Raw genomic sequence first — 19,635 nt, 5'->3', positions numbered from 1 at the left:
CCGTGAGTGGCCTTGTGCTGGACGATTGTATCACTGATGACACAGTCCTTCCTGATGTGTGGCGATGACTGCAGAGACCAATCGGAAACCATTAAGATGTTGAGCACGTGGGACAGATCAATCTGATTTTCTTGTCTGGTCTGTCCTGCTTTGTGGCTCTGCCTTCCAAAGTGACTGTGAGATTAAAGCTCTTACTCAGAAGTACCTATCGCGTTCCCTAGCATGGGGCGTCTGGGCCACTGACAGCTCCAGCTCCTGTAGCTATGTGGGAAAGAGCCCTTAAGGCTTCCTCTGTCCTCCTGGGAATGCACTGGCCTCACTCCAGTTAGGAACTGGCTCTCCTGCCTATGGAGAAGGGCCTGGTGCTGGTGGCTCTTCCATGCCCCCAGGCATTGAGGCTTTCTGGGACAACTGTGGCTTCATGTTTGAGACACTTCTTATGTTCCTGGACCTTTCTCTTAGGGCTGGAGCCATTTAACATGGAGCTTGTAGGTAACACTAATAAAAAGGCCACAGTCCTGGAAGCGTCGTTTTTGACAGGTATGGACCTTGCAGCCACTCAGGTGGAGGCTTAGCAGAAGCTGAGAGCCACAGAAGGCCAGCTGGTGCAGGTTGGGGTATTTGCTCCTTCCACATTTTGTCAGCTGCCCAGACAGGGTATTCTTGGCCTGGCAGAGCACATAAAATCACCAAACTGGAAAACTTGCTACTCAGAGTGTGGTCCACAGACCACAGCATCACCCTGAAACTTGTTAGAAATGCAGAATCCCATTTCTGACTTCCTGCGTCATGTGAGTTGTTTGTACGGAAATTTTACAGAGCACTGATCTAGCCCATCTCCCCAGGAAATAAGATTGCTCTTAAATCATCCATGATTGATGTGATTTATCCAAGTTTCTTACTTTCAGAGGCTAATTTTTAATGGTATAACCTGTAGGTTCTAGGATTTGTATAACGTCTAGATAAAATTATTCACTTAATATTTAAGTTATTTTATTGATAATTTAAAAGAAAATTGTGTTCCTCCTCTAAGAGTAGTTTATTTTAAAACACGGGACTTGTTCTTTATAAGGCAAGCTACAGGTATTTGTTTGGGGTTTTTTTGAGAAGCAGGTGGCAGCCTTATCTACATAATCATGAAATTAGCAGACGATACCTGAGATGAATGAAACTACTGGAGGTGAAAGAGTGGGTGCACTTACAATGTTATTTGATGGTATGGGGTCTATATATTCAGAGTCCTATGAGTGGGAACCTGGAAAACTAGACAATATTACTAGTTGACAGTTGATAAGAAAAAAGCAATAACCAAAGATAAGACTCAACAGGAAATCAAAGGCTGAGGACAATATCCCACACGGACAGCTCCTCTGATGCTCTGTTACACAAACATCCATTTCTGAAAAAAATGATTGTGTAGTCCTTTTGGCTTCAAAGATAAGTTTTAATTCTGTGATTTCAATTACATATAGGGTGTCAATTTCTAGCCAGGATATGAAAGAAAAATGGAGGCAGGCGTCTCATGATCACATTTCCCCCGAGAGGCTGAAGTGACACTTCAGGGACATCTGTCCTACCAGGGTCGTCAGGACCCCTATCCCACGAGAGGGAACAAGAGTGAGTAGCTGCTACTATGCATTCTCCTGACATGCCAGGTGCTTTTCCCAGTTTTAAAATAATTATATCCAAATAATAACAGTCCTTGTAGAAAAATCAGAAAATACAGATTAGCAAAAGGAAGAAAACTCAGAATGCAGCCATCCAGGAACAAGTTGTAATTTGGTGTCTGCCTTTATAGATTTCTTTCTGAGCATCTATATTCCTATATATGTGTATATTATTACCAAAAATTCTATTGGATAGTTTTATAGTCTCATTTTCTCACTAAGCATATTGTAAAGTTCTTTATGTACCAGTAAACTTACTTCTATAATAGTTTGACTGTCTATACAGGATTCCATTGTATTTCTTTCTGCACCATACTTTATTCACCAGTGCCCTATTGTTGGTCCTATAGGTTCTATTCACTTTTTCACTATTATAATCAGCATTTTATACTATATCTTTGTGCATATCCTTCATTATTTCCTTAGTATAAATTCCTACGAGTGGAATTGCCAAGGTAAAAAGCGTACTTACTTTTTAAAGTTTATGATCCCTATTGCCAGGTCAGTTCACTCTCCCATTGGCATGAATGAGAGTGCCAGCGTCTTATAAAAATTGGGATTTTTATAAACTAAAACTGTATGGATGGATACACACACAGTAACAATGGGCAAAAGTGCTCTGAAGAGCAGACTGTAAACAGGGAGACTCTCAGCTTTTGGAGACCCACAGGCTGAAGTCTGTTCTGTGGCTCTCATTAAAAGTATAGTATTGATTACGTGCCCGCTCCAACCTCAGGCAGCAGTAACAGTGCCTCCAAACCATCCGTGCACTGCACAGGCTTCATGGAAAGTATTTCGCTTCCAGTAGAAAATTTCTATCTTTATTCAACATCAGTATTGTTGCTGTTAACCTCTGAGGGGAAGACAAGTTGGAAGTATTCAGGGAAGGGTGTGCAAAAAGCCAGGTCATATCGACTAAACGTTAACAATATTCAGAATTGACTAGGAAAGCGAAGAGGATCCCATCAGCCCTCCCTCCTTTCTTTGTAAACCTTCTCTCCTTCATCCTCATTTGTTAAACTTTTAAATTTTGTACAACACACTGGTTATGGAAGGGAAGGTACATTCCATCTGCTCTCACTTCCCCTTTTATTTTTATCTCACCCTGACATCTTCTGACATTATTATTGGTACCAAAAGGTACTGATGCTGAGCTGTGCAACCAGTGCCTGGAAGACTTATCTTTCCTTCTTTGTAACAAGAATAGTTGTGAGAAGTCTTTCCTTTATTGCGGGGAGAACTGGACTTCCTCTGTGGGTCCATCTTTAATATTTCATTGCCTCAGGCTTGAGCATAGGCTGAAATGTGTGGGTCACACACAATCTAGACTCAGAAGTTGGAGATCTTTCTATGAGCTGACGTGTTTAGAGGCTCACCGTCAGTTGGATGCTGTCTCTTGAGAACTGTGTAGGAACCTCCTGTTTCAGTGAGTATGCATTTTCACAGTCACCTGCTCAGGTGTAAGAGTGGAACTGTGTGTTGTATTTCTCTATAATCGAGCTGAACTTAGCTCTTGAGCCACCACCTCACCCCCTGGCAAGGGAAGGTACAGGTCTGCTCTGCTCTGCAGGGCTCAGCCCAGGAGTTCAGTACGTGACCCTCAGAAACCTTCTGGCATCCAGGCTTTGGTCAGGTCTCTTCCAGTCTTCTTCCTCCCACCAGAAGCCCAAACCGGACATCTGCTGAGGCGGAAAAGCCGCCCCTGCAGCATCACACGTTCTTCTGCAGAGTCCAGTTCACGGGGTAAACGCCCTGCCCTAGGTTTTTAGCCTTTCTCAGCTCAGAAGGCCTCTTCTGTCTCCGAAACCTCAGTCCTTGCAGTAGAGAAGAGCCTTGCCCTTCCAGACTGTTTCCTCTGCTGGGATCTGAAAACAGTCTAAATTCAGAAACTTGATGAATGGTGGGTCCATCTGCCCCCACCTGCCCTGAAGCAATGAACAGCTCAGACTCTGCAGGTGGAGGGCCGCAAGCGATAAGAAAAGTGTGGAGAGGGAAACTTCGGTTATTATCTCTGAAATTCATCCCCTACGTCATTCAGAACCTACCGTCTCCCATTTTGTGTTTCTCTTCTATTTCTCACGTGTGAGCATCTTGCTTTCTCAGTTAGGTTGTGATCTCTGGAAGGGACCCTGTCTCCTCCTGCTTTGCAGTCCTTGGGGCCATTAGCAGGAGTAAGAACTTCAGAGCTAGGGGGAGCCCCAAATTGGGAGTTGGGAGATGTTTGTTCTCTTCTAGACCTGCCGTTGACTAACGGGTCGACTTGGTCAAGTCGTCTGACCTCATCTGTAACATGAGGGGCTGGACTAAATGCCTCCCCCATCTTTAATTTTCTAGTCATGCCCAGGAAGCTCGTTCTTCAAATGGGATGTAAGGTACCTATTTTTCTGAGGAAACTTGGAAACAAGGCCCAGGGATACATCAGTATCCTATTCAAGTTAGCATAGCATTTGAATATTTCACTGAATTTTAGGCCAAAAAGAAAGAGTCCACAGCCTCCGTTTCCCACATTGCTAGTTTGATCATGAGCAGAAGCAATGCCACATTTTATCACTGATTTTTCAATGCCCATCCATGATATATTTTATAAGCACGTCCATAGTGTTTTTTCCTGGAACACTTGTAAAGCTAGTCATGGTTCATCTCATTTCTCAACATCCTGCCGGACAAATCCCTTTATAAAATAAATCTTAGTTACCGTAGTTGTGAGGATTCGTCCCGCTAGCTCTCGCGTAGGGCTGAGCCGTCCTGATGAACAAATCCTTGGGACAGGTTTGGTGAACACCGCCTCTTTTGTCTGCTTGGCTTTGATAGATGTACCTTACTTCTTAAAACAAGATGAATATTCTAACCCTGTTGTTTGCAAGCCCTGCTGCCTCATCTCCAAATCTACAGAATTTCACTGAGGTCCTGGCACTCTCAGGCTGACTGTGGCACCGATGGAAATGGCAAGATACAATGTGGTTTAGAAAGAATGGCAGTTACTGAGGAGAAGAATGGATTCTGGGTAAAATACTAGAGTCTCTCTCTTTTTTAATTTATTTTTTATTGAAATAGAGTTGATTTACAATGGCCAGTAGACACATGGAAAGATGCTCACTAATCATTAGAGAAATGCAAATGAAAAACTATCATGAGGTATCACCTCACACCGGTCAGAACGGCCGTCATTAAAAAGTCTACAAACAGTAAATGCTGGAGAGGGTGTGGAGAAAAGGGAACCCTCTTGCATTGTTGGTGGGAATGTAAATTCGTACATCCACTTTGGAAAACTGTGGAGGTTCCTCAGAAAACTGAAAACAGAATTACCATATGATCCAGCAATCCCACTCCTGGCCATTTACCCAGCCAAAACTATAATTCAAAAAGATACATGCACCCCTATGTTCATAGCAGCACTATTCACAATAGCCAAAACATGGAAGCATCCTAAATGTCCATTGACAGGAAAGGACAAAGAAGATGTGGTACATATATACAGTGGAATACTACTCAGCTGTAAAAAAGAATGAAATAATGCCATTTGCAGCAACATGGATGGACCTAGAGATTATCATACTGAGTGAAGTAAGTCAGAAAGAGAAAGGCAAATACCATACAATATCACTTCTATGTGGAATCTAAAATAAGACACAAACGACCCTATCTACAAAACAGAAACAGAATCACAGACATAGAAATCAGACTTGTGGTTGCCCAGGGGGAGGAGAGTGGGGAAGGGAAGGGCTGGGAGTTTGGGATTAGCAGATGTAAACTATTATATATAGGATGGATAAACAACAAGGTCCTACTGTATAGCACAGGGAACTATATTCAGTATCCTGGGATAAACCATAATGGAAAAGAATATTTTAAAAAATGTCTATATGTGTATAACTGAGTCACTTTGCCATACAGCAGAGATTGGCACAAATAGAGTCTCGTCAGTCATCTGAACCATATAACTTTTTATACACAAGGGGTCTAGTACATTGTTAAGCACTGGGGACTGGTGTGCGTCAGACCTGTCTTACCTTCTCATAAAACTGCAGAGTCATTATAGTCCTCAGGACTTAGATAACTATGCCAGATATATTTACGTGTTTCTAGCTGAATTAAACCTTCTCAGACCAATTACATATCAACTTCCCGGGCCTCTTCCAGAATCAATGTCAAGCAGTGTCAGAATTTAAAGTGACTTTGTTATTTCCTCTCTGGTTGGTGTCTGGCCTTTCCTTCCCCCTCCTCTTCCCATCTGCAGGTTTGTTCCATAACAAAGCTTAGAAATACATTTAAAGTCAAGTTGATGTCACATTTCCAAGTGGAGAAACATGCAGGGTGTCTAAAGCATCTGCCTTACTTTCTATATCAATTCTTTCTTAATTTTTTTTTTTTTTTTTGCGGTACGCGACCTCTCACTGTTGCGGCCTCTCCCGCTGCGGAGCACAGGCTCCGGACGCGCAGGCTCAGCGGCCATGGCTCACGGGCCCAGCCGCTCCACGGCATGCGGGATCCTCCTGGACTGGGGCACGAACCCGTGTCCCCTGCATCGGCAGGCGGACTCTCAACCACTGCACCATCAGGGAAGCCCCCTTAATAGTTTTAGAGTGAGTTCAAGAATAAGCCTCTCACATCCAGATTCCTGACATTGTTTCTGTACTAGGTGATGAAAATTGAGAGCCGTCAAATAACTACAGGGACGGCAAAGCCGTACTTCCTACAAAGTCTTGAGAGGGCCTAAGGGTCAGAAAGATGCCATAGTGTTCTCCTCTGTCAAAGGAAAAGAGAGTTTTGGGCTTAGTCTCTTCAGCCTATATTCCATTCTTCAGTTACAGGAAAGTTCTGTGAATTCAGGCTGAAGGAGGAGATGCATTTTATCTATATTATGGACGCATTTTGGATCCCCTATATTAAATACTCTGCATGTCACCTCATTGCCACCAGATTGCCACTATTCCCAACCCTGCGTCTCATTTTGACTGCAGTCTGGGGCTGGCACTGGGACCAGCCTTGCCCCTTTCATAGCTCAAAGTTACAGGCCAACCAAAATTACTGAGAATTGAGAACGTCTTAGACTTTAAGTGTTGTCAGGGACAAAGGGGATTGCTTCAACTTTTTAATTAGTTCAGAGGTTCCAAGAACTGGCTATAAAAAAAAAAACTGTGAAAAAAAACCCCCAAAAAACTGAAGGCAGGTTATTCATTATATTCCGGATGAATAGACTCTCCCAGGAAGGAATTTGGAAACCCCTTTCTGGGAGCTTTTATTTCAGGCATTCTGGGAAGACCAAGCAGCTTGATGTGGGGAGGTTGGCCCCCTGTGCCACTTTAACGTAGCAGGTTTTATATTCATTGTCATTCTGGAGCTTCTTTCCCTCCTGCTTTCTGACCTAATCTTTCTTCACAGCATCACCCTAGGCCCTGGGCATGTCTTTCTGACACACCTGGTCCACTGTCTCCTGTGGGTTTTCCGCCACTTGGTCACATGTGTCTGGTTGACAGACCACACATCCAAGCCCCTGAACTGTTGGGTGCTGCAGAGTGGGGCTCTAGAAATGCAAATCAGGAGTTTATTCAGCCTCCTGCATTTGAGGTTACAGGGACTCAAGCTAAGCTCCAGGGCCAGATTGCCTAAACCATACAGCCTGCAGCAGCTGGAGGTGCCCTTGTTCAGACTCTTGGCCTCCTGGGTGTGTCTGGGGCCCTGTGGTTCTTATGGCGCTGGAACGTCCAGGGCAGTTTATTCAGGGGATTGTAAGGTTACTGCCTTGGAAACCCCTTGTTGTACCCACATTGAACATGGGTTTGTTCAGTGAAGTGTCTATTGCATTTAGGTACCTGACTTCATCTTATATATTTTATTGTCTATCTCCCACTACTAGATTATAAGTTGTATGAAGGCAGAGACTCTTTTAGTCACCACTGTATCCTACAGTGCCTGGCAGGTAGTAGGTGCTCAATAAACATTCCTTGGTTAAGTAAGTGATGGCCACTGAATTGCAAACTGTCAGTGATAAATGGTGGATAAAATGACAGGAGACATCAGTCATTGCCCAGAAATTCTAGAAAGGGGTATCTGAGCTTGTCATATCCTGAGACTTGGCCAGGCACTCCCTTTGGAATGAGCGATCTGGACCTTCAATTAGAGACGTACCTGCTGTTGGGAAGTCAGTGTCTTTGGGACACATCAGTTTGCCAGTTCTGGGAGGAGGGCAGTCTGGCAGGCACTGGACAGCAGGGGACAGTGCGGGCAAGAGAGTGGCAGTGAGGGGTCCCACTCGCAGTGAGGCAGCATTGAGATAGCCAAGTGGGAGGACCAGCATAAGGACATCTGTCAACAAGCAGAAGGACCTCAGTCCCCTCCCTGTCCGCCAGCAGACTTAGGATGTCCACGTGGGTCAGAGATTGCCAGAAACTCTCCAGGTATACCACGTGGGTCAGGGATTGCCAGAAACCGTCCAGGTGTACCGCGTGGGTCAGGGATTGCCAGAAACTGTCCAGGTGTACCACGTGGGTCAGGGATTGCCAGAAACTGTCCAGGTGTACCGGTCAGTCCGTCTGCGGCAGAATCACCCACCCACATTTCCTGATGGAGCCCAGCCACAGTTTCAGAGCCCAGCCAGGCAGGCCGAGGTTCAGGGCAGGATGATTCTAAGGATGGTGGACTCAAGAGGCAAGAAAAAGCACATGGTGAGGCGCACAGACACGCCGTCCTTCTCCAGCCGAATGGCCTTTGGCGGGTCAGTTACCATTTCACCTGCAAGATGGGGAGAAAGAATACACCTTTAGCATGGTGGTGTTTTAAAGATTAAATGAGATAATATATATAGTAAAGCTTTTAGGACAGTGTCTGACAAATAATAAGAACATAATACATGGTTGTTATTGTCTAAGTTACTTTCTGTTACACTTATGAAAAAGAGGGGATACACTGGGGAAAATGGAACAAATCCTCAGGTTAATAATACACTTTCTGCCTCATAGAAGGCCTGAACTGGTGCAGTGCTTTCCTTACAGTTTGTGTTTTACATTATCCAAGGAAAATCTAATTGTAAATGATCACATGGGAAAGAATCTTCTTTGTCCTCTTGGGAAGCATAAGCTAGTTGGAAAGCTTTGTGAACAGCTCCGATCTCTCTCCAGCCCTGGGGAGATCCGCCCATTGGCCGGTTTGGGTCTGTGTCCTGCCCTAGCCGAACAGGTGCTCTCTGAGGGCCTTTGAGAGGACGTGTAATAGATATGATAAAGGCATATCCTACAGTCGCAGCGTCTCTGCTCCTCCAGGGAGGCGGAGAGGCTTTTCATGTCAATTAATTATTCACATTTTCTCTTCATCCCCTCAAACACTTGGCGTCCTGTCTAGCTCCACGGGGGCAGGTTTGCTCTGGGCGTGCGTAACCCCAGCACCCGATGACGGTGATGGTGTGGGGCTGCATTCTGTGCCCCTTTGAGCCTGTTTATTTCAGGGTCACATGCAGTGGGCACATGCTGGCGACGGCCAGAGCGCACTAATGCCACCACTCATTCCCCCGGCTCTTCTCAGCAGCAGGGTATTAGCCGCTTACGTCTCTGTGGTTCACACGGTGAAGAGGGAGCTCTGGGGTCGGGTCTTCGTCCTCCTTGCTTGCTTGATGAGGGCTGCATCCCGGGTGAGCCGTGCTTGGTCGAGTGCCTTTCAGCCCCCTCCCTGCTCCGAAGCTGGGCATCTTGCCCTTTTGCAAAGCTGTAAACATCCACTCAGCCATGCAGGCTTCTGCATGGCCTTTGTTCCTGCTCCCTGGGAAACCTTTGTGCCGCCCATAGAGGTGGCCGACTGAGCACCCTGACAGCTCTGTCTCGGAGACTCAGAAGCTGACTTACCCCGGGCCTCTTCTCACCCAGGCCTCCCACACCCGTCTGCTTTCCCTTGTCACTCTCTTGCTTTTCTGTCACTGTTGTGCCCACCTGCAGTGCTGCCCTGCACTTCCCCTTGAGGGCAGCGCTCACATCGCAAAGACCTGGGTGTGTGCCCTCAGGGAGGCGGTTTCTGACAGTCTTCCTCAGAGACCCAGGGCCAGAAGAAAGAGATGTAAAGGGGTGTCCATGACCGGAAGCTATGGACTGGTGGCCGAGAAGCCAGCCAATCAGAAGCGAGCAGGAGAGAGAGGTGAAGTAGCAGAAGCGTGGCCAGAAATGGCTGGAGAGTGAAAGCTGCCCCTTCGGCTGGGAAACAAGTACTTCTGTGCAGAACCGCGGGGGAACTGTGCACACAGACCTCATGCCATAGCCAGGTGCCTGCCCGCTCCCTCCCTCTGTGCCCTCGGCAGGTTCCTTCGCCTCTTTGTGCCTCAATATCCTGCTCTCTGAAGTGAGGACAAGGGGAGCGACCCTCCCCGCCCCCCCGGCTTCTGGGGTTGTTGTGAGGATCCCATGAGCTCGTACATGTAGAACACTGGCCCCCAGTGAATGTCATCTGTGTGTCACGCAGCAGCATCACCCCACATCCATGGCCACGCACACGCTGAGTGTGGGGTTAGGATCTTAATGGGACCGGCTGACGCTCTGACAACTTCCTTTCCCAAACACTCTTGCTACTCCACGTGTCCTTTTTTCCCCTTGTGGAAATCATCGGTAGTTTTCTCAAGTGAATGTCTTCATCCCCAGATTATTCAAAGCCTTTCTACACCTTCCATTTATAGTGAGCATTCACAACTGTTTAGTGACATCACGTCTCCACTGGTGGGCGATCAGGGCACCACAGAAAAGTGGAATATCCATCGTAGGCGACTGTGGTACCTCCTGGAGCTACTGACGGGCAGGAAATGTCATTGGTTTGTGTTTTCACTGCTCTTGTTTCCACTTCACTCCTGCTGCTAGTGGTGCTTGTGTTCAGTGAAACAAAGTAGCCAGGTGAGCTGAAAGAGCGAGCAAAGGACCAGAATAATCTATGAATTCCAGTTGTTTTTTAAGCCACCAAGATGAATTTTCACTGGTTCATATCAAAACAGGGCACACACGAGATAACTGTATGAAAGCGGGAATGTGGCCGAAAGGTAACTGGTCCATGCTTATGTTCAGCACATCACCTCAGCAACACACAGGTCCAGTTGCCAACAGGACATCCCTGCTGGAAGTCAATCGGGCATCACAAGCCAGCATGGCCAAAGTGGATCTCCTTATCTTTCCCCGCAAACCTGCCCTTCTTCCTCTGTTTTCTGTCTCAGTTAAGCATCAACATCAGATGAGTTGCTCAAGCCAGAAACATCAAGGTCAACTCCTCTCCTGCTTTTCTTGCTCCTACCTCCAGGCCTGTGGGCTCCACGTGCTTCCTAAATAGCCTGTGAGACTAGCCCTCTTCTGTACACCCTCTGAAAGTGTTGCTGTGTGTTTTGAGCCAACCCCAAGCCGTGGCTCGAAACAGCAGTCATTTATCATTTCCCATGTGTCTTGGGTCAGCGGTTCCAGACCAAGATCTGCTGGGTGTCTTTGAGTGTCTTGAGCCCGGCTGATGGAGGCTTGGCTCAGCTAGGCTGGCTCGGGTCCACGTCGCCCTCATACTCCTTTCTGGCCCCAGTGGGCTGGCCCGAGCATGTTCTTCTCATGGAAACGTTAGAAGCACAAGAAACAAGCCAGAACACATGCCGCTATTTCTGTTGGCCAAAGCTAGGCGTATGGTCTCATTTGAAGTCAAAGGGTGGGGAAATGCACTACAGCCATTTAGTGGAAGGAACTACAAAGCCACATGGCAGAGAGCAAGGTGACAGGGTAAGATAAAGAACCAGGGCCCATAATGCAATCTCCCACGTCCTTGTTATCCTGACCTAGACTCTTCACTCATCTTCTAACTTCTTGCTTCGCTTATAGCCGACCGCCCCTGACTTGATCCCAGCATCCCTTTATTAAAAATTTCCACTGCCCCTTATCACTGCCGGATTGAGCTGAAGCCCTGTACAGCTTGGCCGCAATCCAGTTTTCCTGCTGTATCTGTTGCCATGTTTCAGAATTACTCACCACCCCTTTCCAAATGTGCTTGTTTTTCACACAGCTCTGTGCCTTCATAAACAGTCTTCCCTCTTCCTGCCGTGATCTCCCCCATATCTGAGGTTATTGTAAGTGAGATATCATCGACCCTTCAAGACGCAGTTCACCTGGAGCATCTTCCAGAAAGCCCTCTCAGAAGCCCTCTGGAGAAAAAATTGCTCCTTCCTTTGTGATGTGGTAGTAAACTGCAATTGCATCATGCTCATACTTAACTCATAGCAATTCGAGAATATGCTTAGCCAGAGGGAGAAAGAGAGGCAGAGCTTAAATAATTCCACCCACCGTTCTACTCCGTGATTGTGGGAGTACCGAGACTTGACTTTGCTGTTACCTTAGTCATCCTTTGGTTTCAGAATCCTCTTCAGCTCCCGAAAGCCTCTTGTAGCATAAAAGGCACAACCTACTGAGCGGGCATCTCGTGTTTAATGATACAAGACTCTTCTTTTATAACAACCAGGCAGCAAGCCTTTATTTCATCTGCTGTTCAACCAAAGGAACATCTATCTGGATGCGTGGTCTTGTTGCACATCAGGACCTTCCAGTTCTATCCTGGAAATTCAAGGGACTATCAGTGGTAATAGTGTCTATAGTAAATGTTTATGTCATGGTGACTTTAGAATCTCCCCTCCACCTGAGATGCTACTCTATCGTATTTCCTATAGACTTATATCAGATTGAATTTTAATCTTTATGTTGGTGTTTCCCAGCTAAGTCATGAAGTTCTCATTTGTGGCTTATGGTTCTTTATGGCTGCTGCCTGTGGCTATGCAGGTCCTACACTGTACAACTCTAAGAGGGCACTAGTCACACCAGAGTCTATGTAAATGGACTCCCCCGTAGTCATGGTGCCAGCTCCCTTGTCTCCCAGTGCCTGGTACATATTTATTGCTCAAGAAATGTGTGGGGGAATGAGTGAAGGAGAAAGAAGGCAACAAGAAACTGAGCTAACTGTTCCCAAGTGAGATATTTAACAGTCAGGGTTCGAATGCAAATTCAGACAGGTTTTGCTCCAGCAAAATGAAGACCATGTTATCATAGGTGCTTGTGATGAAATGTACCTGTAAACCCACTTGGAATGTCTTGTTTAACTACAAAAAAATCACCTTTCATCCTGCAAACTGATCAAGGTGATGGTTCCTAAAAGCACATCATGTTTCTCAAACGTTACCGACCCCGTGATCGCCCTGTGCCTGATACCCTAGCGGACATCGTGAGGCATGTGTGTGCAGACAGGTCTAGATTCTAGATGAATCTCGCCCTCCAAGTCACAATAGACTTGAAGTTTCCTTGGCTTCCCTTGGACGGTCACACAACTTAAATAAATGCAAGAGGAGCCATCATGAGCAAGAACAGGCCTTTTATCGGGTTACTTGGTGAAATACGCTGAATATTTTTAAAGTAGAAATATGCCAGTGTGGCTGGCAAACTGTTCACCCCATGCGAGAAGGTTGCCCAGGTAAATGGTCACCTTCACACTTGGAATTCGCTGTTCTGCCAGAGGACACGGGGAGGGGAACTGACCCAATCAGGACGTGTGGGCTTCTGGGTGGACATGGCCTGAGGAGGGGCCCAAAAGGCAGCAGGACACAGGCAATGATGGTCCGACCATGCGTCACCCCACCCCTAACCACGGCCCCTGGCAGCTCTGACAGCAAGAACACGGTGCTCGCCCCCTTCCCCCCTCCCTCGCCTCCCCGTTCTTCCCTGTGTCTCGAGCAGCAAGATGGTCACCACCCGGCCTCCCTACCATCAGGACACAGTTGGCAGGATGCCTCACCAGCCAGGGCTTGATGTGTCAATTAGAGTAAGTGCCTGGTGAAGAAAGGATTCCATAAATGTTAAATGAATGAACAAACCAGTGAAATAAGCAAACCAAAGAAGTGCAATGATATAGGGACCATTTGTGGGGGAAGGCACTGCAGTTGCCTAAGGAAATTCTAAATGGTGTGCACTTAGGGCTACAGCATCTTCCCTAATGGCCCTGTTATCCTTTCCAAACCCATGGAGACTTGACTCTGTGCTGTTCAATAGAAAATACGCTCAACCTGAGGAAGCACCACACCAAGGTTGTCCTGACAGCGCCCAGCTTGGGAACCAGTGTGAGTCATAGTTCTTGAGTTTGGGGCTGCCAGGGTGCTGCAACAGGAGTATTTGCACGGGAGCTTGGGATCAGAATTTCAAAACAATCAAGGAGTCCGTTCAGTTAAAATTTAGCTTCTCTTCCTGCCCGAGGCCTTGCATGTTATCACGGGACACCTCAATGAAATAGTCACCATTTGTTTCTTGGGTTTTGTTTTGTGCTGCTAGGTGAGCTCTCCGTGGAGGAAGCGCAGGACCCTTTCTTGGTCAGCGTCCACATAATCGCAGACCCAGGGGAATCCCGACCCCTGCAGGAGGCCATCGACAAGGTCTTGGCTTGGATCCACCCAGACCTCCAGCTGTTCAGGGTCTCTGAGAGGAGGGCGTCCCGGCGGCGGAGGAAGGCCCCCAAGGTGGCGCAGCCAGCCCTGGCGGTGGTCCTCTTCCTGCAGGAGGAGTACGGCGAGGAGCAGATCCTGCAGCTGCACCGCACGCTGCAGCGGCCGCCCTGGCGCCATCACCACACGGAGCGCGTGCCTAGCAGGTTTCTGCCCTACCTGCCCTGCAGCCAGGAGTTCTTCACTCTGGCCCCGGGGACACCGCTGTGGGCCATCCGGCCTGTGCACTACGGCAAGGAAATCGTGCGCTTCACCATCTACTGTCGCCATGACAACTACGCCGACATCCTCAAGTTCTACGAGCTGCTACTCAGGCGGAGCCCCAGCCAGAGGAAAACGGACTTCTGCATCTTCCCCATTTTCTCCAGTCTGGATGTGGACATCCAGTTCTCCCTGAAGAGACTGCCCTGTGACCAGACCCCGGTCCCCACTGATTCCTCCGTGCTGGAGTTCCGAGTCAAGGACATTGGCGAGCTGGTGCCTCTCTTGCCCAACCCCTGCAGGCCCATCAGCGAGGGACGCTGGCAGACGGAGGACCACGATGGGAACAAGATCCTTCTGCAGGTACCTTGGGGGAAGTCTGTCTGTCTGTGTCTATCTCCACTTGGGGAGAACAGAGAAACAAGTGAATTGGTTCTGCCAGAAACCCTGGTTAGTACCTGTTACAGAACAGTGAGTTAAGAAAAAAGGGAGGTCAGTGACCCTCTGTCTGGCTCGTAGATCAAGTCAAGGTGTCCATACTCTAATTAAAGAGTTTTCACTTAGCTGCCGTGGCCATGTGCCCCAGGCAAGCAACGGCCGATTCCTCTAGCGCCTCTTCACCCACCTGTTGGAGCATCCACGAAATGCTTGTGGCTCCCGGGGATTTAGAATGAACTGATATCCCAGGGGATTTGGTATTAAAGATTCCTTAATCTACTCCCTCACAAGTAGGGAGTTTTTACCAATGAATTCTTCACTTCCACAAAGGAATTTCAGGAAAACCCGTCTATGACAATTGTAAACTATGTTGACGTTCAGTAGAGAAGATACCTGTTTTCTTTATCGCTCTGGTGCCTCCCCCCCTTCTACCCTTCCACCCTTCTGCTACTGGGCAATAGGTGGTTCAAATTCAGTGATCATTGGAAATGACTTTCTTCTTTTAAGGAGTACGTGATGCCTCTGGAGCTTCTTTCATTCAGCTTAGGAAGGGGGAGTGAATACATGGAAGGGAATGGATGCAGTAGACTGTTCTGTGGTTAATGTCTTGGCTCAATTACTGGACCCATTTCTCCTCCCATCCTTCCAGCGATTGTCCCAAACTCTTTAGACGTTATTAGTTATACTCTAGAATTCAAAGTTCAGCATACAGATTTAAGAAGGTCCTATACCTACCCTACCTGATAAATGCTTTCAAGACCCAGGCTTTCTAGAATTAACAGGTAAATCCGTCCAGGCATATAGGATTTTGTCTTTCTGAAACACCTCTGCCTCTGGCATCTCAGTTTTCACATACGGCTACCTGAGAGGAGAAAGTTGATAGCAAGTTCGGCGACACTGTCTTGAAAGGTGCTGATTGTATTTACTTGAATCACAGGTAAAGTTTCATAGTTTTTGTTGGTTTGGGCATTAAACATCAGAACTATAATCCACATATCGCAAAATGAAGTGAGAATTTGGCACATGACAGATACCTGGCTCAAACTACAGCCACATGGCTCAAGTCAAAAAGGTCACCTTGAGATATTTACGATTTAGAGGAAATAGATAATTTTCAGATTTCCCTTTGAACTATGCAAATAAGAAATAATATTGCTTTATTATTCACTGAACTAAATGCTAGCTAGCATTTGTTTTATTTTTTAATTTTTATTTTATATTGGATTATAGTTGATTTACAGTGTTGTGTTAGTTTCAGGTGTACAGCAAAGTGATTCAGTTATACATATATGTATTCTTTTTCAGATTATTTTCCCATATAGGTTATTACAGAGTATTGAGTAGAGTTTCATGTGCTATACAATAGGTTCTTGTTGATTATCTATTTTATGTATAGCAGTGTGTATCTGTTAATCCCAACCTCCTAATTTATCCCTCCCACCCACGCACCTTTCCCCTTTGGTAACCGTAAGTTTGTTTTCAAAGTCTGTGAGTCTGTGTCTATTTTGTAAATAAGTTCATTTGTGTCATTTTTTTTAGATTCCACATATAAGTGATATCATATGATATTTGTCTTTCTCTGACTTACTTCACTTAGTATGATAATCTCTAGATCCATCCATGTTGCTGCAAAGGGCATTATCTCATTCTTTTTTGTGGCTGAGTAATATTCCATTGTATATATGTACCACATCTTCTTTATGCATTCCTCTGTCAGTGGACACTTAGGTTGCTTCCATGTCTTGGCTATTGTAAATAGTGCTGCAGTGAACATTGGGGTGCAAGTATCTTTTCAAATTGTGGTTTTCTCTGGGTATATACCCCAGAGTGGGATTGCTGGATCATATAGTAGCTCTGTTTTTAGTTTTTAAAGGAACTTCCATACTGTTCTCCATAGTGGTTGTACCAATTTATATTCCCACCAACAGTGTAGGAGGGTTCCCTTTTCTCCACACCTTCTCCAGCATTTATTGTATGTTAGACTTTTTGATGATGGCCATTCTGTCCGGTGTGAGGTGATACCTCATTGTAGTTTTGATTTGCATTTCTCTAATAATTAGCGATGCTGAGCATCTTTTCATGTGCTTTTTGGCCATCTGTATGTATTCTTTGGAGAAATGTCTATTTAAATCTTCTGCCCATTTTTTGATTGGATTGTTTGTTTTTTTGATATTGAGCTACATGAGCTGTTTGTATATTTTGGAGATTAATCCCCTGTTGGTCACACCATTTGCAAATATTTTCTCCCATTCTGTGGGTTGTCTTTTCATTTTGTTTATGGTAGTTTTCTTTTTGTGCAGCAGCTTTTAAGTTTTTATTAGGTCCCATTTGTTTATTTTTGTTTTTATTTTCATTACTCTAGGAGGTGGATCCAAAAAGATATTTCTACGATTTATGTCAAAGAGTGTTCTGCCTATGTTTTCCTCGAAGGGTTTTATAGTATCGGGTCTTACATTTAGGTCTTTAATCCATTTTGAGGGTTATTGTTGTGTATGGTGTTAGAGAGTGTTCTAATTTCATTCGTTTACATGTGGCTGTCCAGTTTTCCCAGCACCACTTATTGAAGAGACTGTCTTTTCTCCATTGTGTATTCTTGACTCCTTTGTCATAGATTAATTGACCGTAGGTACATGGGTTTATTTCTGGGCTTTCTATCCTCTTCCATTGATCTATAAATCTGTCTTTGTGCCAGTACCACACTGTTTTGATTACTGTAGCTTCATAGTATAGTCTGAAGTCAGGGAGCCTGATTCCTCCAGCTCCGTTTTTCTTTAAGATTGCTTTGGCTATTCAGGGTCTTTTGTGTTTCCATACAAATTTTAAGATTTTGTTGTTCTAGATCTGCAAAAAAAATTCCATTGGTAATTTGATAGGGATTGTGTTGAATCTGTAAATTACCTTGGGTAGTATAGTCATTTTGACAATATTGATTCTTCCAATCCAAGAACATGGTATATCTTTCCATCTGTTTGTGTCATCCTCGATTTCTTTCATCAGCATCTTATAGTTTTTGGAGTACAGATCTTTTGCCTCTTTAGATAGGTTTATTCCTAGGTATTTTATTCTTTTTGATGCCATGGTAAATGGGATTGTTTCCTTAATTTCTCTTTCTGATATTTTGTTGTTAGTGTACAGAAATGCAACAGATTTCTGTGTATTAATTTTGTATCCTGTAACTTTACCAGATTCATTGATGAGCACTAGTAGTTTTCTGGTAGCATCTTTTCTATGTACAGTATCACGTCATCTGGAAACAGTGACAGTTTTACTTCTTTTTTCCAATTTGGGTTCCTTTTATTTCTTCTCTGATGGCCGTGGCTAGGACTTTCAAAACTATGTTGAATAAAAGTGGCAAGAGTGGACATCCTTGTCTTGTTCCTGATCTTAGAGGAAATGGTTTCAGCTTTTCACCATTGAGAATGATGTTTGCCATGAGTTTGTCATATATGGCCTTTATTTTGTTGAGGTAGGTTCCCTCTGTGTCCACTTTCTATAAAGTTTTTACCATAAATGGGTGTTGAATTTTGTCAAAAGGTTTTTCTGCATCTACTGAGATGATCATATGGTTTTTATTCTTCAATTTGTTAATATGGTGTATCACATTGATTGATTTGCATATATTGAAGAATCCTTGCATCCCTGGGATAAATCCCACTTGATCATGGTGTATGATCCTTTTATTTTATTGTTGGATTCGGTTTGCTAGTATTTTGTTGAGGATTTTTGCGTCTATGTTTATCAGTAATATTGGCCTATAATTTTCCTTTTTTGTGTGGTATCTTTGTCTGGTTTTGGTATCAGGGTGATGGTGGCCTCATAGAATGAGTTTGGAAGTGTTCCTTCCTCTGCAGCTTTTTGGAAGAGTTTCAGGAGGATAGGTGCTAACTCTTCTCTAAATGTTTGATAGAATTCGCCTGTGAAGCCATCTGGTTCTGGACTTTTGTTTGTTGAGTTTTTTTTTTTTAAACATCTTTATTGGAGTATAATTGCTTTACAATGGTGTGTTAGTTTCTGCTGTTGAGAGTTTTTTAATCACAGTTTCAATTTCAGTGCTTGTGATTGGTCTGTTCATATTTTCTGTTTCTTCCTGGTTCAGTCTTGGGAGATGGTACCTTTCTAAGAATTTGTCCATTTTTGTAGGTTGTCCATTTTATTGGCATATAGTTGCTTGTGGTTATCTCTTATGATCTTTTGTACTTCTGTGGTGTCAGTTTTATAATCCCTTTTGAAATGTGAGAAAAGTTTTCTTCTGTGTTTGAAGACTGCCAATTTTTTATGCAAAACAATGCAGTTCTGTAAGTAAAAATTAATGAAAGGATTTTGTTTATACTAAAAGATCAAAATGAATGTGATTGTTTCTGAGGGACTTTTTCCTTTTTGCAGTATTTAGAATATTTTTTGCTCTCAATCCCTGTAATAACGTAAATGAAAGAATAAATTAGGAAAGCTTGGCCTGAACTCCACTCAAAGGAATCACTGAAAGAATATTTCAAAGAAAAGCCACAGATTTAAATGGCTATACAATCTGTATGGGTGCAGGCTTTTGAATTTAGAGCATCCAAGAGTGAAAAGAGTAAGAAAAAAAGATTTGTATCATGCGGTCTCAGGAGTTTGGGCCTTTGTTCAAAACAGTAATATTCCAGAGAGTTAAATTAATGTGGGCAGAAATGACTCATAGTCCCTCTCACAGGTCTTGATTATGGCCGTTTGAACAGGTTACTATTTACTGCATCACTGCAGAAAGCCGTCCTCTGCTCTAGCATGAGACATACGCCTGCCCACCTCTTCAAATTACTTTTAAAAGTAAAAATTTATACTTTGTTCTTTAGCAAAATTAAGATATTTTGGTCGTGGAGG

At 44.7% G+C, this 19,635-nt stretch overlaps 1 protein-coding gene across 1 annotated transcript in view; it reads left to right on the top strand.

Moving 5' to 3' along the window:
• Positions 1 to 19,635, top strand: part of FAM124A (family with sequence similarity 124 member A) — a gene marked incomplete at both ends in the record, with an annotated part of 112,728 nt that overhangs the window by 14,149 nt on the left and 78,944 nt on the right. The window contains one exon of the mRNA XM_082859760.1: positions 13,970 to 14,703. Coding sequence (XP_082715886.1) covers positions 13,970 to 14,703 — 734 coding nt within the window. The remainder of the gene's footprint in view (positions 1 to 13,969; positions 14,704 to 19,635) is intronic.

Source organism: Leucopleurus acutus (genome assembly GCF_964270905.1).
Source record: "Leucopleurus acutus genome assembly, chromosome: 18".
Classification (NCBI taxonomy): domain Eukaryota; kingdom Metazoa; phylum Chordata; class Mammalia; order Artiodactyla; family Delphinidae; genus Leucopleurus; species Leucopleurus acutus.
This window is presented reverse-complemented; position numbering and strand designations above follow the sequence as displayed.